The sequence below is a fragment of the Piliocolobus tephrosceles genome, chromosome 16 (genome assembly GCF_002776525.5).
Source record: "Piliocolobus tephrosceles isolate RC106 chromosome 16, ASM277652v3, whole genome shotgun sequence".
NCBI lineage: Eukaryota > Metazoa > Chordata > Mammalia > Primates > Cercopithecidae > Piliocolobus > Piliocolobus tephrosceles.
In genome coordinates, this window is record NC_045449.1 from 20255262 (window position 1) to 20275662 (window position 20401).

General features: G+C 48.3%; 1 protein-coding gene across 8 annotated transcripts in view; it reads left to right on the forward strand.

The window, feature by feature from the left end:
* DHRS7B (dehydrogenase/reductase 7B) overlaps window positions 1-20401 on the forward strand; it is a 52196-nt gene that overhangs the window by 30172 nt on the left and 1623 nt on the right. For 4 of the 8 annotated variants that reach the window (XM_023194999.2, XM_023194996.3, XM_023194998.3 and 1 more), the window contains 6 exons: window positions 1681-1818; window positions 4902-5080; window positions 10206-10315; window positions 14482-14698; window positions 15259-15351; window positions 18944-19096. In XM_023194999.2, the coding sequence (XP_023050767.1) occupies window positions 1681-1818; window positions 4902-5080; window positions 10206-10315; window positions 14482-14698; window positions 15259-15351; window positions 18944-19096 (890 nt within the window). The remainder of the gene's footprint in view (window positions 1-1680; window positions 1819-4901; window positions 5081-10205; window positions 10316-14481; window positions 14699-15258; window positions 15352-18943; window positions 19097-20401) is intronic. The other 4 variants (XM_023195002.2, XM_023195003.3, XM_023195004.2 and 1 more) reach the window with 2 other exon arrangements.

The window sequence follows — 20401 nt, forward strand, 5'->3', positions numbered from 1 at the left end:
TTTTTGAGATGGAGTCTCACTCTATTGCCCAGGCTGGAGTGCAGTGGCGCGATCACGGCTCACTGCAAGCTCTGCCTCCCGGGTTCACGCCATTCTCCTACCTCAGCCTCCTGAGTAGCTGGGACTACAGGCGCCCGCCACCACACCCGGCTAATTTTTTGTATTTTTAATAGAGACAGGGTTTCACCGTGTTTGCCAGGATGGTCTCGATCCCCTGACCTCATGATCCACCCGCCTCGGCCTCCCAAAGTGCTGGGATTAGAGGCGTGAGCCACCGCACCCGGCCCCTTTGCACTCTTTTAACCTGGATCTAGAGCTCATGGATCTGGCAAGGGATGAAAATACAAGCAGACAGCATTAATATGTGAGCCCCTGAGCTCTCTCCCTTCCTCACGCCAGTTTGTGAGTCTCATGATCAGTGCGAGACCATGCTTCAGGTCTCTTGCCTAAGGACTAAGAGTGTGACTGTGAGTGTACACATTCCATGTGTAGGTGGTGCCGTCTGATTCCAGATGCCGTGTGCACTATGGTTTCTATTTGCGGGGCTCTCACCTTCTTCTTCTGGCCTCCCTCTCTCTCCCCATGTCTCTGTCCTGCTTTCCGCCATGGCTCACAGTGGTGCGGGACAGACTCTGCCCCTTCTTTCTATAAGCTAATCTCCAAATGCTGAAGATCGTGAGCCAGATATTGTTTCCCAGTCCCTTTTTATACCATCAGTCTTGCCTTCTCAGTCCATGATCTGACTATATATCTGAAACTAGCAGTTAATAAGGATTTTGGTATAAAATGCATGATTGATAAATATATTAAAGTTTATACATATATATAAATCCTTCTTGTATGCCCTTTTCAAAGAAAACAGGCCTCCCTTTGACCTTGTTTTATGTAGATGTATTTCCTAATCTGGAAATGTGGTCAGCTAGAACACTGTTCCTTTCTTCCACTGTGAAGCTGTCCTTTTAGCTGGTAGAAAGGCCTAGACACCACAGCAAGGTGGTGGGGCTTTCCGTGGCTAGCTCTCCTGGCCATCCCACTTCCAAAGACAAGCTAGGAAAGTGTTGGTGCAGCTGTCTCTAAGAGCCCAAGAAGGCCCAGCAGTGTGGCCACATGCCCTGCAGAGTGGAAGAACAGTTAGGAGGGCTTTCAGAATTTGAAAAACTCTGGAAAGAGTCAGGATTATCAATATGAACAACTTCATCCGGTCAGGAAAGTTACGCTGGAATTGAAGCTGATTCTCAGATAAATGGCTCGCTCTGGGGTATCTTTTCTCACCATGGTCATTCTTTGTTAGCAGAGGAGAGTTGGCACTGGATTTTGTTTTTTGTTTGTTTTTGAGACAGGGACTCACTCTGTCACCCAGACTGGAGTGCAGTGGTGCAATCTTGGCTCACTGCAGCCTCAACCTCCTAGGCTCAAGCAATCCTCCCACCTCAGCCTCCCAAGAAGCTGGGACTACAGACGTGCACTACCATACCTGGTTAGTTTTTGTATGTTTTGTAGAGATGGGATTTCACCATGTTGCCCAGGCTGGTCTTGAATTCCCGGGCTCAAGCGATCCCCCTACCTCAGCCTCCCAAAGTGCTGGAATTACAGGCGTGAGGCACTGGCTTTTAATTTACTTTGCATTCTGATTCAATAGCAGCCTACCATACTGAATGCAGACGTGCGCTCTCCCCACAGAAAGCGGCCCGGGCCAAGGATGGATCCCATTCACCCGGCGCCATGTTTGCCTCAGGCAAAGTGGTCCCCAGGGCCAGGAGACCAAGGCTGGCCTATGATGTGTCAGGTGCTCAAGGAATCCCAGAAGTGTACAAGACGGTGTGTAGTTTTCTCTTTTCTTCATGTCATAGATTGCTGGCTTGAGTTTTAATTAGGTTGCATGAAAGTACAATTCGTTGGGAGCTTTAATCATCTTCCACCTGGGAGCCTTGCTGGGCTGGTTTATTTTCATCCTACTCCTCCCTGGGTGTGAAAACGGGGTTGAGGGACATTTTGGTACCTGTCTGCTCTCTCCTGCTTTGCTGGCCTTGATAACCACATTTTCTAACACAAAACTTGGGACTGACTTCTGCCAATGTTGTGGATGGAGCTTTTTCCTATTTGTTAATTTGATTAAACTGAAGGGTTGATGAAGATATAGAAGTTAAACAACATTGGACACTTAATACATTTAATGAGCTTCCTTTAATGAGCCAGGGGTCCCTTCAGACAGCCTTGGGAGCCTGATTGCTGGGAGGTGAGGTCCTGGTCCAGGAACTTTGAGATAGTCGTGATCATGATGATGCTGGTGGCAGCTGTGTTCCCTCTGTGCACACAGATGAATTCATCCAACATCATAATAAACCCAGGAGGGAGGTCCTCTCATAACTTCAGCTCAGAGGCCCAGGGCAGTGAGGCCCCTTTGCCAAGCTGCCAAGTGACTGGGCCAGGGTGTCACCCAAGCCAGGCTGGCTTGAAGGTTCATCCTCATGACCCCTGCACTGCCACTGTTGTGCTGCAGTTAGTGTTTTTCAGGTGGCCTCTGGGTTTTGGGAAGCGACAGACTGCATACTTGGCTCTTGACCCCCATGACCTCAGTGGCGTTCTTCCTCAGCCCCAGGTCGTCGGTTTGAAGTGGGGCGGACTTCACAGGCTCTGGCCTCCAGGGGCCCATGGAGGAGTGTTCAGAGGGGTTTCCACCCCACACGCCTAGTGGGGCTCTGGGTCCCGGCCCCAGAGGCTGAAGCCTACTATCCTTCCCTGAGCTGAGGCCCCCACCCCTTTTGTACCTCAAGCTCATCCTGGGCAGTGGCTGCGCCCTGGGCCATTCTGGACAAGGCAGGGTGGTCCTACCCTGAGACCTACCTGGTACAAAGACCTGTGATTGCAGTGGGACAAAAGCTTTTACCAAATAGCCATCCAACCGAGTTAACTCTTCCTAAGTCCCCACCCCTCAACCAACTTATTATATGCAAGTTTTAAGCTACCCTTACCTCGAGCCTTCTCTTGCCTTTTGTCATTTGCTATAATTTTCTGGTAAAGCTATATCAACAAACTGGCAACCATTCCTGCCTCCCACTGTCTATCCCTCCTTCCCCTGGGAAGCCTTCCCACATTCCCTGTTTTCAGGATCTTGGTCCTGTGCAGGACTTCAGGCAGCACCCACAGAACCCTGGAGTGGCACAGGCCTCGGTGCCTACCCTACACCTTTCCTGAGCACTTCTCAGATTCCAGACAAAGGGTCCTTGGGACCCAGCATAGCCTGCAGGCAAGAACACCGGGCCAGAGCTTCCTCTTGGGGCGGGGATGCTACCAGTAGTGCCTGGGTGAAGAGCTTGGTGCTTTAGATACCACTTTAATCCCCAGTTCATCCAGCGGAGGCTTGGCATAGTGTAGGGCAAGAGGGAGCTTTATCCACACAGCAGATAGTAGCTGAGGTGTTTGCAGAAGTGGATTGAGTGGCAGTTGGTGAGAAACTGTCATTTTTACAGCCCGAGAATGGGGCTGTTTTTTACGGTGGTTAAGAATTCAGGCGTATCTGGAAAAGCAGGTGAAAAAGTAAATACTAAACTAGTTGACTTGACAGTTCCAGTTGCAGTAGAATCCTCTTGTAGGTGGCGGTTTAGTATAGATCAGGGCAGCCACCCTGAACATGAACTTCAGGATCAAAGCGACTTGGTGCATAGATGGGATGCGTGTTAGGAGTCCACAGTGTTCCTGGCCTCACTCTGGCATCCAGAGTTGATGTCCTCTTAGGAAAGGAAGCAGAATTTTTGTTTTTTAATGTGTGGGCTTGAGATGGGATATTAAGTAGGTGAGTGAGGGTTTTACATCATTGCTCCAAGCTGATGAATAATTTAGAGCTACAGGCTGATTTGCCGGAACTCTCTTCTTGGATTCCAGCCTCTTCCTTCCTGAGAAGGATTCTGTGCTTGTAAACCACAGCCCTGGAGGTGGACTGTTGGGGGCCTTTTATCTCATAGACACTGGCTCACTCATCCAGTGGCCTTCCAGGGCATTGCTTCCCAGCGACAGCACGTGGTGCTCACCACGTTCCTCACCAGCTCCTCCTTGGCCTTCCTTTAACCCTGTGTCCCCCTCTTATCTCCTGCTTTGGGCACAGGGGGACAGGTGAATGTGGAAGAATGGGGGAGGTTCAGGGGAAATAAAGGCAGATGGGGAAAAACACACATTTCCCAAGAATCAACTGCACACTGTTGCACAGACACTCATACAGCCTCTGGATTTCACGGTTCACTGGGGAATGCTGGGCAGGAACATGCCACAGGCACAGCAGGGCAACACGCTCACCAGCCGGAGCCCACGTTGGTGCCTGGGGCAGGGCCCCCTTTGGGTGTCTGTGAGGCCTGTGGTCAGCAGTCCATCTGTGGCCCTCACTGTAACAATCTAGGGGCTGCTCCACCCAGAAACGTCCATCCTCTGAGTGTCTGCTCTGAAGAGGATAAGAGTTGGTACGATTTCCTTTTTCCTTTCCTCAAAAAAACCCCTTTCTAGTTTCACAAGTATTCAGGGATTGAAAATGAAAACAGGCGTTACTTGAGGTAAGGCCAACACAGGTTTCCGAAGGAGAGGCAGGTGAGTACTGACATGCCACCTCTTCCTGTAACACTGTGGGTGACCACATCCTAGGCTGAATGGCATTCTCCGCTTGTTCCCTGAGGGGCAGCATGAGGCCTGTGGCTTTTCTGTCCGCTCATGTCAGTACTGAGTAAGAGGGAGAAAGTTCTACAATGCTTGACAGTCAGCCGAGGGTGCAGGGCCTGGGTCAATACTTTCTGGGGCTTAGAGCTGAAGTCCACAGAGGGAGATCTAGGAGTCGTATCAGATGAGAGGAAGAGCCTAGGAAAGTCCCCTGAGCTCTGCTACTTTGTCACTGGTGTGTTTGGTTTTGGTTCTTCCAGGAGGAATCTGCCAAAGGCGAGGGCCATGGACTTCATCACCTCCACAGCCATCCTGCCCCTGCTGTTCGGCTGCCTGGGCGTCTTCGGCCTCTTCCAGCTGCTGCAGTGGGTGCGTGGGAAGGCCTACCTGCGGAATGCTGTGGTGGTGATCACAGGCGCCACCTCAGGGCTGGGCAAAGGTGGGTGCTGGAGGCAGTGCTGCCAGGGGGCGGGGGGAAGTCAGCTAGCGATGGGGAGCGGCCCAGCTGCACAGGGACCACCAGCGCAAATGCCCAAAGCGGCAGCAGAAGTCCAGATAAGGGAAGTGGGCCGGATGGCACTGTCCTTGGTCCAAGTGGAAAAAGCAGGAGCCAAGGCACAGTGAGAAATGACTCAGCGTCAGGGTGGGAGGCACGCGCGAGAGAAGCAGCCTGGCCCTGGGGGTGGGGTGGGGTGGGATGGGATGGGATGCCTGCCCCTCACAGGGCAGCCCTGCTCAGCCCCAGCTGCTTGCTGAGGTAGGAATTTTATGTGAAATCTCCCAATTTCCAAATATGGACAGGTAACTTAAAACATATTTTTACCTCTGTGAGGACCAAATGAAACATGTCCTTTCCTAGATTCAGCCAGGACCTCCGGTTCACAGCTTTGGTGCAGCTTTCTCTGGGCCTTGCCTTCCCAGGCCAGGCCCCCAGCTGTCCCCTCAGCATGGTCTTGGCAAGGTCAAAGACAGGATAAATGGTGCCTCAGCTGTTCCAGGGTCTCCAGTCTAGGTCCATTCCAACCCAGTGAACACCATGAGCTTCTAAGTCTCAGGAATGGTGTACCGGGACCCTGGCCTGGAGTGTCAAAACCTGGGTTCCCCCTTCTCCCATTTCTGGAAGCCTCTGAGTTACAGGGCTCCTTTGTTTTCTTGCCACACACGTATATTGACTTGGCACGTTGCACATGCACACACCATACCATCTGCCATCCACGCTCACGCTGAGTTCCATGGAAGAAGGCTGAGGAGTTCCCTGAATTGTGGTGACCCACCCGCTGCTACATCTTCTGGTTGGTGATAGCTCAGCTGGAGCTGATGGAGCGCCTGCTAAGTGGGAGGCTCTGGGTCAGGTTCTGGAAGAAACAGATGAAAGACAGGGTCCCTTCCTTGAAGGAGGTCACAGTTGACTGCTGTAAGGAGAAAGGCAAGGACTTATCTCAGTATATTGCCATTGCAGTAGCATATGCTCCCAAACCAGCCCGGTGGCGACAAAGCACATGTATATGTGCTGGCTTGTGCTAAGCATTTTTACATGCATTATCTCACTGACTTCTCACAGCTAAGATTCAGAGAAAGAATAACTAGGACTTCCAGCTAGAAAGTACAAAACCAAGAGTCAAACCCACATCTCTCTGTCTCTAGAACTCAAGTCTCAAAGCTGCAGCAAGGGAGATGGCCAGGTAAAAGGAATAGGTGGGCTGGTAGACAGAACATTCCAGACAGGCCCAGAGGTGGGAGAAGCACGGTCCTGCAGGGACTTATAAACAGTTGGGTGTTGCATGAACACAGAGAAGCAGATGGGTCTTTGTGGTGGAAGTGGCTTGCAGTTGGCCAGGGGTGGCCTGGGAAGGCTTTAGGGAGTATGGATTCATTTATGCACCACTGTGGATGTTAGGTGAGGTCTCCAGGGGGTAGATACCGTCTCTGTCATTGGATATCCAGACCTTTGCAGGGACAGCTGTCTGCAGGCCCTTTGCCATCGTCAGTCCTCTGACCTTACTCAGTTGCTATATATAGGGTGGTCAGCAGCCACGTCTCTTGAGCTCAAAGAGAAGCATTTTGTGAAAGTCCTTGAAGAGCATTTGAGGGCTGGCAGAGGTGGAGCTCTGAGTCGCAGGTGCTCCCATCCGTGGATGTTTGAGAAACATGCTGTCATCTTCATTCTGCATCTCCTCTCCTGACACCAAGACTATGAAGGGAACAGAAAATGTCACGGAGGTTACCAGACCTGTCTGTGTATCATAAGATGTCAGGCCCTTCCTGGATTCCAGTCACTGCTTATATTCTGCCCCATTTTACTTTTTGGGAACAGGAGTTCCTCCATCCAGATAAAGTAGAGCAGATTCTTAACTGGCCATGTCAAGTACAGCCACTGTTGATGTCACCAAGGACGTGCTGCTGTTGCCTTGCTTCTGTGAGGAGGTAGAGCTATGTTGTCCTCAGTGGCTCTGCCTGCCGTGTCAGCCACCCGGAAGGTTTGGAGTTATGCAATGAGTCTTCAGTTTTTCGTATTTCTCCTATCTTGTCTCTTGTTTTGTGTATTTAAGCCTCTTAAGCTTGTCCTTGTAGAATAGTGTGGGACCACTGACTAAAGGAACAGAACATTCTGGATAGCTGCTTCCTCCAGCTTTAGCCACAGGGCTGTGCACAGCTCTCTTGATTTCCAGCTAGGCATGCCAGCAGCACTGGACAGTCATCTGCAGCCCTTCACGTATGTACCTTGGAGTTGTTTTCCTTGGACCCTCCAACCTTCCAGTATCAGCTTTTCAATAAATGAAAATGGAATCCTTCCAATCTGTTGTTTTCATTTCTGTCACTCCCTACACAAACTTTCATTTCCTCTCTTTTTAGCTTTGCTCGGAAGCAAAACTCAAACAAAATTGAGGCAGTCAATTCCCCAAAGCAGTTTAGACTCCAGCGGGACTCCCACCTTTGAAGGGTTCTGTGTCTGCACCCTTTGGTGGCACCTCACAAATGTCCTAGGTATTGGTCAGGACAAGACAAAATGGGGTGAGGCAGCCAGCAGGACCCAAGGTTCCTAGCCTTTGGGAATGATTTATAAACCGGATGAACAGTTCCAGCCTCAGGAATGCTGGCATCTGGCTGGGAGTGCAGCCACCACCCGCCTCATTCCTGTAGGGGTTTTGCTGCTCTGCTGAGAAGAGGACCAGGGCAGGCAGGGTTGGGGCGCTGGGACCAGGCCTCACTACCCACGGTGGGTGCTCTCTCTGGGCTTCCACCCTTTGTCGGGATGAGCCAAAGAACACACCAACCTCATCTCCTTCAAAGAAGTTGGTGTGTCTAGATTGAGTCTACTGAACACCTCTTTCCCAAAGACTGTTGGGTGTGTGGAGAGGCGCCTGGGGGGTGAGCAGATGCTGTGTAGGGAGCTGAACAAGAAGCTGTGGAGCACAGGGAGGCTTCACACCATGAGACAGACATCAGGGAGCCTTCCCTCAGACCTCTCAGGACCCCTGGTCCTGAAGGATGCTGGAGTTTCTTCTCCTCCCCTGTTTGGAACTCATCTAGCTTTAAGGAAATTTGATCCTTCTCTGAGGGCAGGCCTGTTCAGACCAGTACACACCGCCTGCCCCTCTGACCTTTCCCTTCCAGCAGAGGAGATGGCAGCCCTGATCCTCCAAGCCTGCGGCATTGGCCCCTCACCACATGGCTCCTAGAGATGGAACTAGCCTGCAAAGGCCATGCCCTTCCATGAACCAGGAGCTAGGGTGCCACCTAATCACATGGGCCTCTTAAGATTCCATCTAGAACCAAGTCAGTGGCTCACCGGTGTCAGGTCAGGGTCGGCCAGGGGCCACGGTGTCCTGTGCAGATCTGCTGGTGAGCACTTGAGGGAGACGCCTCAGGTGAGGACCGGAGTTCGAGGCTGCGGTAAACTATCATTGTGCCACTGCACTCCAGCCTGAGCAACAGAGTAAGACCCTGTCTCTAAAAAAAAATTTTTTTTTTTAATAAATAGAAATACAAAAATGACAATTGACACCGCAGGTGCTGTTTATCTAATACTGTGGTAAGAGATTCCTGCCTTAACTCATTCAGTCTCACAGTCACACCCCCAGTGGCTGAATGAGTTAAGGTAGGTAATCTCTTACTACTGTGCTTGATAGATAAAAAGCGTCCTAAATAAGAGGAAAGTCAGAAACAAAGAAGTTCTAACCAGAGTTGGAAGTCTAGCTCAAGTCCATTCTTTTGGCTGCTGGGCTGTCCTGCTTTTCATAAGCTGTATGGACGTTTTCGGGGCACTGAACATTTATATAGGATATGTTGCAGGGGAGGGTAAGCAAGAAGCAACGACACCACCCTCTGCCTCCTCTCCTGCCATCACTCCATTTCCTTTCTGACTCCCCACAGACTAGTCCTCCACCCCCAGTTCTGATGGTTTACCCTCCTGTGTCCAGGGGATTTTTTGTCAGGCCCTCCTGCTTAGCCACAGGAAAATTACCTGTGACCCTTGCTGGGCCCCCCCACTCAAGGCTGATCATGGCCTTCCCTGGGATTTGATCGGAGCTGGGAAGAGACAAGACAAAACCGTGCATGTGAGCTCTGGGGCCTGCCCACGTGTGAGAGCACCCGGGCAGCCAGCGCTTGGGTCCTTCCTAGGTTTCGGCCATCCGGCTTTCCTCTCCATTCTTGAACTTCCCCACAATCCCTCTGGCAAATTCTCTTTTTGCTTTGCCCCAGTGTGAGTTTAGTTTCTGTTTCTTGCCACCAAAAGAATATAGACCACGTGTCTGACTAGCTTTGGACTGTCCCTGCTGTGGTCTTAGTTGAAGTCCTCACAGGTTGTCACCTGAAATAGTGCAGTGGGCTTGGTGGAGTCTGCTTTCCTCCAGTGTCCCCACTCCCTCCTGCCCAGCAGGACTGAGCCTTTTCAAAGGCAGGCATCCTTAATAGTCCTGCGTGTGGCAGGTACTTGCGTGCACTGCCTTGACCCCTCCCCAGCCAGTGAGGCTATTAGACCCTCCACCTTCTGTCCCAGCTCCATCTGCCTGTGGCCCCTCAGGCACTCTGCTCCCTCTGCCTCAAGCACTCCCTCGGAAACAGCCCATCAGACCTGGGAAGGGCCTCGGTCCTCTGCCCCAGCTTTCCTACAGGACTGTGTGAGTAGTTCCAGGAGAGCTGTGCCTGGGTAGTGCCACCACACAGCCTTGGCAGGGCACAGCACCATAATAGCTGGCCCTGACTGTCCTTGTCAATCAGGACAAGCCTCTGCCTGAGTGACCTTGCTGAGCTCCCTCAGCTGTGAAGATAGGTGATGCTCACAGCTGATCCAGGTGAACAGGAATATCATGGGGCGTTCTGAGCACAATCCTTAACACATCTGTCCACCTTGGCCTGCCTTTCTTTTTGCCCTGTGGATGTCTGTAGTGCTGGGTATGAGCCCTGCATTGAACCCTAGCTCCCAGCTTCATGCTGGACCACAAGCAGGGGCCAACACAGACATGTCAAGGGTGTGAAGCAGCAAACAGCAACACTGGGTGAATTTAAACTGAATGGCACTGGGGAAGAATGGCTGTCAGGGCTCTTTTCTCTTCCCTTAGAATGTGCAAAAGTCTTCTATGCTGCTGGTGCTAAGCTGGTGCTCTGTGGCCGGAATGGTGGGGCCCTCGAAGAGCTCATCAGAGAACTCACCGCTTCTCATGCCACCAAGGTGAGCCACGGGCATGCTTTCCATGGGGAAGGAGTGTAGGCCATCTTCTGTAGGCACTGAGGAGATAGAGGCCCACTCCTGGACTGCTGAGTTACAGGACATCCATGTGTCACACTGTCCCAGGGAAGGCAGCACGTCTCCATAGCGAATCGGGTTCGCTGCATGGGGAGGGAGAACTGTCCCGTGGTTTACATCCTGATGCCCCTACTGGCTAGCACTATGAGTTTAGGAAGTTCTCTTTTCTCCCTTCCCTTTTACCTGGCTAAGCTCTACTCATTGGGTGGGAGTAGGGGATGGTGATAACTTTAAAAGGTTTTTTTGGAGACAGAGTCTCGCTCTGTCACCCAGGCTGGAGTGCAATGTCCCAATCTTAGCTCACTGCAGTTTCCACCCCCTGGGTTCAAGTGATTCTCTTGCCTCAGCCTCCCAAATAGCTGGGATTACAGGCGTGCACCGCCACACCCAGCTAATTTTTGTATTTTTAGTAGAGATGGGGTTTCACCATGTTGGCCAGGATGGTCTCAATCTCTTGACCTCATAATCCGCCTGCCTCACCCTCCCACAGTGCTGAGATTGCAGGCATGAGCCACCGTGCCCAGCCAAGTTTTATAGTTTTAAATCTTACATTTAGGTGACTGATCCATTTGAGTTAATTTTTATAAATGGTATTAGATAAGAGTCCAATTTCATTCTTTTGCATGTGGGTTATCTACTTTTCCCAGCACCATTTGTTGAAGACTGTCTTTCCTCATTGAATGGGCATCCTTACAAAAATCAATTGATTACATATTTGAAGTGTATGTTTCTCGGTTCCTTGTTCTATTCAGTCAGTCTGTATATCTGTCTTATGTCAGTACCATAGGGTTTTTCTCCCCCTTAGGGGGAGGGATGGAGCATGAGGGTAGGAAGGCGGAGACAAAGGGGAGGAGGAGGGGAAGGACCCATACTGTTTTAATTGCTGTAGCTTTGTACAAGTTTTGGATTGAGGAAGTGTGAGTCCTCCAACTGTCCTTTTTCAGGAGTGTTTTGGCTATTCGGGACCCATTGTAATCCCATATGAATTTTAGGATTTTTTTTTCTATTTCTGCAAAAACTGCCAGTGGGATTTTGATAGGAATAACATCGAGTCTATTGATCACTTTGGGTAGTACTCTCACATTAACAACATGGTCTTCCAATCCATGAATGTAGGATGTCTTTCTGTGAACTTATGTCTTCTTTAATTTCTGTCAGCAGTGTTTTACAGTCTTTAGTGTATAGTCTTTCACCTCCTTAGATTATTGCCAAGTGTTTATCTTAGTCTGTTTTATGTTGCTGTAACAATAGCAGAGACTGGGTGATTTTTATTTTTATTTTATTATTATTTTTAGAGACATAGTCTTGCTCTGTCATCTAGGCTAGAGTTACTAGTGCAATCATGGCTCACTGCAGCCTGAAAATCCCAGACTCAAGCAATCCTCTGCCTCAGCCTCCTGAGTAGCTGGGACTACAGGCACACGCCACTGTACAGGGTTAATTTTTTCATTTTTTGTAGGGACAGGGTCCTGCTATGTTACCCAGGCTGGTCTCAAACTCCAGGCCTCAACTGATCTGCCCACTTTGCCCTCCCAAAGTGCCAGGATTATAGGCGTGAGCCACTGTGCCTAGCTAGACTGAGTAATTTTTAAAGAAATCTAGTTTTCAAAGTCTGGAGGCAGAGAAATCCAAGTTTGAGGAGCTGGCATCTGGCAAGGGTCTGGTGTCCGGCAGGGGCCTTCTTGCCATGTCATAACATGTAGGAAGGCATCACGTGGGCGAGAAAGAGGGAAAAGGGCTGAATTTATCCTTTGAGAAGCAAGCTCCCACAATAACAGCATTAATCCATTCATGAAGTTCCCAGCTCTCAACACTGTTGCATTGGGGATTAAGTTTCTAACACACGGGTTTTGGGAGACACATTCAAACCATAGCATATTTAATTTTTTAAACTGCTATTGTAAATAGAATTGCTTTCCTGATTCCCTTTTCAGATTATTCGTTGTTTGTATATAGAAACACAGCTGATTTTTGGATGTTGCTCTTGTACCTTGCCACTTTGCTCAATTTGTTAATTAACTCTTAGTAGCTGTTTGTGGATGTATTGGAATTTCCTATATATAGAATCATGCCATCTGCAAACAGAGATAGTTTTACTTTTTCCTTTCCAAATTGGGTCGTTTTTTTCTTGTCTGTTTGTTCTGGTTAGCACTTCCAGTACAGTGTTGAGTAGCTGTTGCAAAAGCACGCATCCTGTCTTGTTCCTGATCTTAGAGGAAGGCTTTCCATTTTTTTTCCACTGAGTATGTTATCTGTGGGTTTTTCACAAACACCCTTTGCTGTATTGAGGAATTTCTGGTGTATTCCTAGTTTATTGAGTATGTTTACCATGAAAGGGTGTTAAATTTTGTCAGATCTCTTTTCTGCATCAATTGAGATGATCAGGTGGGGTTTTTTCCTTCATTCTATTAATGTGGTATAACGTTCAATTTTCTTTTTTTTCTTTCTTTTATTGAGAAGGAGTTTTTGCTCTTGTTGCCCAGGCTGGAGTGCAATGGCACGATCTCAGCTCACCACAACCTCCGCCTCCCAGGTTCAAGCGATTCTCCTGCCTCAGCCTCCCGAGTAGCTGGGATTACAGGCATATGCCTCCATGCCCAGCTAATTTTGTATTTTTAGTAGAGACGGAGTTTCTCCATGTTGGTCAGGCTGGTCTTGAACTCCCGACCTTAGGTGGTCCACCCGCCTCGGCCTCCCAAAGTGCTAGGATTATAGGCATGAGCCACCACCCCCGGCCAATTTTCTTTTTTTTAATTTAAAGAGACAGGGTCTTGCCATGTTGCCCAGGCTGGCCTGGAACTCCTGGGCTCAAGTGAGCCTCCCTCCTCAGCCATCCAAAGCGCTGGGGATTACAGGCATGAGCCACTGTACCTGGCCATGATTGATTTTCCTATGTTGAACCAATCTTGCTTGAATTCCTAGGATAAACCCCACTTGGTCGTGGTGAATAATCCTTTTAATATGCTATTAAATTCAATTTGCTGGTATTTTGTTGAAGATTTTTGCATCTATATTCATAAGAGATATTGCTCTATAATTTTCTTGTGGTATCTTTAATCTGGCTTTAGTATCAAAGTAATGTTGGCCTCAGACTGAATCAGGAAGTGTTTTCTCCTGTTCAGTTTTCTGTAAGAGTACGAGAAGAACTGGTGTTAATTCTCCTTTCAATGTTTGGCAGAATTCACCAGTGAAGCCATCCGGTCCAGGACTTTTCTTTGTTGGGAGGTTTTTGATTGCTGATCCAATCTCTTTATCTGTTATAAGTCTCCTGAGATTTTTTATTTCTTTTTGAGTCAGTTTAGGTAATTTGTGTTTTTTAAGGAATTTATCCATTTATTCTAGTTTTTCTAACTTGTCGGCAAATAATTGTTCATAATATTCTTTTATATCATTTTTTATAATCTTTATAATCTTTTTTATCATCTGTTGTCATTTCTGTAAAGTTGGTGGTCCCACTTTCATTTCTGATTTTAGTTATTTGTGTCTTCTGACTTTTCCTTGTCATTCTAGTTAATGCTTTCTGAACTTCGTTGATCTCTTCAAAGAACCAACTTTTGGTTTCATTGATTTTTATTGTTTTTCTGTATTCTGTTTGTTTGTCTCTGTTCTAATCTTTACTATAATATTTCCTTCCTCTGCTGGTTTTGGGTTTAGTTTGCTATTCTTTTTCTAGTTCCTTAAAGTATAAAGTTACAGGCCGGGCGCGGTGGCTCAAGCCTGTAATCCCAGCACTTTGGGAGGCCGAGACGGGCGGATCACAAGGTCAGGAGATCGAGACCATTCTGGCTAACACGGTGAAACCCCGTCTCTACTAAAAACTACAAAAAACTAGCCGGGCGACGTGGCGGCGCCTGTAGTCCCAGCTACTCGGGAGGCTGAGGCAGGAGAATGGCGTGAACCCGGGAGGCAGAGCTTGCAGTGAGCTGAGATCCGGCCACAGCACTCCAGCCTGGGCGACAGAGCAAGACTCCGTCTCAAAAAAAAAAGTATAACGTTACGTTATTGTTTTGAGCCTAAGTGATCTGTGGGACACATAGCTCGGATGGCCTGCCACTCAGAAAGTGAATTTGATGTCTGTTGTATTTGACCAGGTGCAGACACACAAGCCTTACTTGGTGACCTTCGACCTCACAGACACTGGGGCCATAGTTGCAGCAGCAGCTGAGATCCTGCAGTGCTTTGGCTATGTGGACATACTTGTCAACAATGCTGGGATCAGCTACCGTGGTACCATCATGGACACCATAGTGGATGTGGACAAGAGGGTCATGGAGACAAACTATTTTGGCCCAGTTGCTCTAACGAAAGGTAACAGTCTTGAGAAAAGAGCGGTGATAAGTGATATGTTGGCATGCTTTTTACTTCACTTGGATCCTTTTCAGCTAAACGTTCCCCATCTCCATCCTCTCTATTGCCCTGGAGTGGGTGTTAGGTGTTATTGTCACAGTTTGGGTATTTGCTTTATAGCTTCCAATCAAGATGTTCTCTTTAGTGACAGCCACATTTGTGCAGCATTACCTACATGTCTTTTTCATGGTATCTGCAAACCCCTACAGGGTGGGGATATTTTTATGTCCCACCATGGATTTCAGTCCAGGGGAGAGGCTCCAGCAGGAAAAGGGAACTGAGCTAACCATTTGCAGTGACCTCTGTCCCTGTTTCCTTGCCTTTCTCCTCTCTCCTGCCAGCCTGCTGGCACTCTGCTGGGCATAGGAGGCTAGGAGTTCCAACACAGTCCTCTACCCTAAGGGGTTTTCACCATTCTCCCTTACTCTGACTAAATATCAAAAGCAAGGTCGCCTTCCATCAGCATCACATGCAATGACTGGAAGTAGGGTGCTTGTCTAAGCCTCTGCCTCTGTCCTCAGCACTCCTGCCCTCCATGATCAAGAGGAGGCAAGGCCACATTGTCGCCATCAGCAGCATCCAGGGCAAGATCAGCATTCCTTTTCGATCAGCATGTGAGTACTGCTCTCTCCCAGAAAATGCTCTGCTTTATTGTTTTCTCCTGATTATAAAAATAATACATTTACTATCTAGAATTTAGACACTGTAGAAATAAACTATCCAGAATGCAAAGGCACTTTAGAATGTGTTCTCCAGAGCTACATGTCTGGGATCAAATCCCAACTCTACTTTTTGTCCCCTGTGTGACCTTGGGCAAGTATCCCCACTTCTCTGTGCCCTGCCCTCAAGTGTAAATGGAGACAGCCTCAGTCTTAGCCCAGAGGACTGCTGTGAGCACAGCGCTTGGAGCTGCCCCAGGCACTAAGCACTAGGCATGTGCTAGCCACTCCTACTGTTATGATGATTAGCTTGTCCCGCAGATATAACCATGCCATCACTTTAGGGCATATGCCTCCACAATTTTTTCTACGTGTAATTCAAACATGCAAAAATGGGATGGCATTATTCATATTGCTTTGTAGCTTGTTAATCCCACTTAGCAATGTATCTTTCTACGTCAGCATGTATGGATTTACCTCATCCTTTCAATATAGTAATCCACTGAATGCATGTGACATAATTGATTTAGCCATTTTCCTGGACAATGGAGGATTTTTTCCCCCCAGTCTTTGACCATTAGCAGCAGTGTGCTATGTAGAACACTCTCAAACATTTATATCTTGGGGCACTCAATGGGAAGGTTTCAATAAAAAGGGTTGTAAGATAATTTCACAAACTGTCCTTTCTTTGCATCACCTCCTGGAAGGAAATACTGCCTCATCTCCTCTCAGCCACCCAAAAGCTAGACCCAGCCACAGCCTGGTCAGCAAAGGCAGGGAAATCTGAGCTGCTGCAGCACTTTGCAAGGGCAGCCACAAACATCCAGTTCCATGACACTATATGGCCACCTGTGAACTGGGAGTGTAACATAATTTATTCTTTCTTCCAAGATCTGGATCCCAGCTGTACCTTTTGGCTCTGGTATGGCTCTTGGACACATTACTTAACTATTCTGATCCTGTTTCCTTACATATTAGTGAGATTTACAATCATCACATGCTTGGACATACAGGCTTTCCCTGTTCATTAATATTCTCTTTCAACTTTGGCTAGGACACCATCTAAGGCTTCTCAAATGGTGCAGGAAAAAAAATATTATATATAGAATCATAACTAATAAAGCAAATGAGTTAAAATGTTAAGAATAGGTAAATCAGGGTAAAGAGTTTGTTTGTTTTGTTTTGTTTTGTTTTGTTTTGTTTTGTTTTGTTTTGTTTTTGAGATAGAGTTTCGCTCTTGTTGCCCAGGCTGGAATGCAGTGGTGCAATCTCGGCTTACTGCAACCTCCGCCTCCCGGGTTCAAGCGATTCTCCTGCCTCAGCCTCCTGAGTAGCTGGGATTATAGGCACGTGCCACCACACCTGGCTAGCTTTTGTATTTTTGGTAGAGACAGGGTTTCACCATGTTGGCCAGGCTGATCTCAAACTCCTGACCTCAAGTGATCCACCCACCTCAGCCTCCCAAAGTGCTGGGATTACAGGCGTGAGCCACTGCACCCAGCTGGAGTTCTTTATACTAAATTATTTTCAAGTTTTACTTTGATTTATAATAATACCACTGATTTTTGTTGTCTGTTTGGCCTGCTGACTGCAGTAAGGCACACAGTGGTTGGTCTCCATATTCAGCTTTATAATGACCAGGCTGAATATGGAGTGCCTCTTGGGCAAGTTGGTTAACCCAGATAAGTAGCAGCCTTCTCACCTATAAAATGGGGAGAACGGCATTCTGTCTCTCACACTGCTACAGTGAAGACCAAGTCACGTGATCCACGCAGTGTGCTTAGTACTGGGCCGCACACTGGCAGGGTAAGTGATGTGGACAGTGGCGAGGTCAGCACAGCCTGGCTGAGAACTCACAGCCTGAGAGCTCTGGGGAGAACCAGCCGTCAGAGTGTAGCCTTCTATTCTGGGGACTTACAGGATAACCCACTCTCCCCTGTCCCCAAGCCTGGGCTGTACTCTTGGAATCATGGCTGATAGGAGCAGTCCTCTCCATCCACCCACAGCCAACCCATCCAGCCCCCAGCAACTGTGCCCCAAACCAATGGAGCAGGCCCAGCCAGGCACTGCAGCAAGCTCAGACGCTACTGAACTGCCTCATGTGACTTGCTGCCACACTTCCTTGCTTTCTCCCTTCCTGTTTCCTTAGCTGACGGATGCCCCTTCTTTCCTAAGGCTAAAACATTTACAATTCTGAATTGGAGGAAACTGATTTACTGTGGAGACACTGGTATGTTTCCCAGGAATGTCATTATAGGGTCACTGTGCTCCCATTCAGAGCACCTTTTACTGGGTTGTGAAGCCCTTGCTCGAGAGCAGACACAGCTGTTTCTTGCAGGTGGAGTAAGCTCTGTAGCTCTTCTAGATGAAAAGCCACTGCCTGGATATTTGTCAAAATGAGATACATAAGAAGGCAGGCCTGAATTTTTTGCACCCATGAAGGCCCACTGATGGGACCAATTCTGTCACCTGGTAACTCATTGGGGAGGACTAGGCAGCCAGAGCTACGTGGCAGGTCTGCGGGGCCAGCATGGGAGCTGTCCAGCCTGCCACCAGGTGAAGATAGCTACTTGCAGGAACAGTAGAATAGGTAAGAGTTCATTTCTGTATTAAAAGATATATATATATTTTTTATGTAAAATGTATAAAATCACATGGCTGTATGTAGGCTATATTAAAAAAACAAATCACTGGGCATGGCTGCTTACTCCTATAATCCCACCGCTTTGGGAGGGTGAGGTGGGAGGATTGCTTGAGGCCAGGAGGTCGAGGCTGCAAAGAGCTATAATCCTATGACCATAGCTCTTCTCCAGCCTGGGTGACAGATGTCTTCTCTAAAAAAACAAAACAGAATTAGACAAAAATCCTGGGAAACTGTTAGCACTGATTATCTCTAGGAATGGAATTTGGAAGACAGGAGGACTGTCTTTTTTTTTTTTTTTTTTTTTTTTTTTTTTTCCTGTCCTTTTATGTACTATTTGAATGTTTTACCCAGTAGGCATTCAGTTTTGTTTTTTTTTTTTTAACTTGGAATAACTTCAGGCTTAAAGTTGCAGAAACAGTACAAATCACTCCCATGCAGATTCCCTAATAACCTTTTTACCTTATTTCCTTTATCATACTCCCTCTCTGTGTATGTGCATATATACCGTTTATAATATATATAAAACTATATGTATATATAGCTTATAATTTTTTTCCTGAACCATTTGAAAGGAAACTGGAGACATGATGCTCATTTATTCCTATGTCAGTGTGCTTCCTAAGAACAAGGGCACAGTACACTTCTCAAAGTCAGGAAATGAACATTGGTATAATACTGTAATCTTAAATTATAAAACCAGGTTTTAAAGCTGCAGTCCCAGCTGAGGCGGGAGGATCACATGAGCTCAGGAGTTGGAGTCCAGCCTAGGCAACATAGCAAGACCTGATCACAAGTAAAACCAGGTTTTGAAAACAGAGAGCGTGAATGGTGGTGAATAGTTGGGTACCAGGCCATGCCCACCCCGGAGCACTCACTCCCCTGCCTCTCCGTCCACACGTGTAGACGCAGCCTCCAAGCACGCAACCCAGGCTTTCTTTGACTGTCTGCGTGCCGAGATGGAACAGTATGAAATTGAGGTGACCGTCATCAGCCCCGGCTACATCCACACCAACCTCTCCGTCAATGCCATCACCGCGGATGGATCTAGGTATGGAGGTGAGGCCCGGTTTCTCTTTTCTCCTATGAAAATCTGTCGGTCAGCCACAGTGAGACATGCGGCTCTTACCTCAGGGATTCTTTGGTCATTTTCATTTGGAATAGAACTTCTAAAGTGAAAAAACTGAGGTGCTGGTTCTAGATATGGACTATTGAATAATCTTCATTTACCCCACCATGGCCTACCCTTAGTGTGAACGCCACCACTGCAGCGTTCAGAACAGGACCTCTGTGGGCAGGACTCAAGGGCTAAAAGGAAGTTGCCAAGCTGGGATGCCACCAGACTCCCAACTAACCCGTTCGCAGATCCTGAGTCCACGGAGTATTATCAGCATCAGGATTGAGTGAATTGACCTCATGGCAAGTGTAGGGTGTTTGATGGTCTGTCTCTGTCCCGTAGGCTTGAGAAGTGACTGATTCCAGGCCAGTCTTCAGGGTGAGGCTGAGTGCAGCAGTCTCAGCACCTTCATCTTGTCTCATTTGGAGACAGTGCAGAGCTGACCTGCAGTCACCACTCAGGGGCAGAGCAGCCGGCCCCAGCATGCAGGCTCAGGCCAAGCAGAGACCAGTGTGCCCGTGATCACTGGAGCCCTTGGACCTGGGGCTGCCTCCCCTTGCTTGGAACAGGGCCTGCTCACCCCTCCAGTGCTGTCCTGCCATTTCCTCCTCCCTGAAGTGATCTCTTGGGGTTCGTGCTGTGATGTCTGCCAGGGGCCTCATGGTCCTGCACTCAGCCCAGCCAGGCCTGAACCAAGACTGCCCATGTCCTGGCAGAGCTGCTGTCACACACAGCGAGTCTTGTTTTCCCACAGTAGACGCTATACAGAGGCATGGGGCTTCATACAGCTTTACACCTGTTTAAACCTAGAAGATGCCACTTAAAAAATTCTCTCTGTGGCATTTAAAAATAAGCTGTAATCCAAAACTTCCTACTTTTCTGCATTAACAAAAACACAATGAGAAGAGACATTGGTGAGGGAGCTCAGGCAATCTGGACAACTTACCAGTGGTTTCATATGGCTATAGGCACCGCGGCCCACACACACCTGTACTCTCAACACTTTGGGAGGTCAAGTCAAGAGGACCACTTCAGCCTAGGAGTCTGAGACCAGTCTGGGCAATAGTGCAAGACCTTGCCTCCACAAAAAATATGAAAATTAGCCAACCATGGTGGCACTGCCTGTAGTCCAGCTACTCAGGAGGCTGAGTCAGGCAGGAGGACTGCTTGAGCCCAGGAGGTCAAGGCTGCAGTAAGCCATGATTGTGCCACTGCACTCGAGCCTGGGCAACAGAGCGAAACCCTTT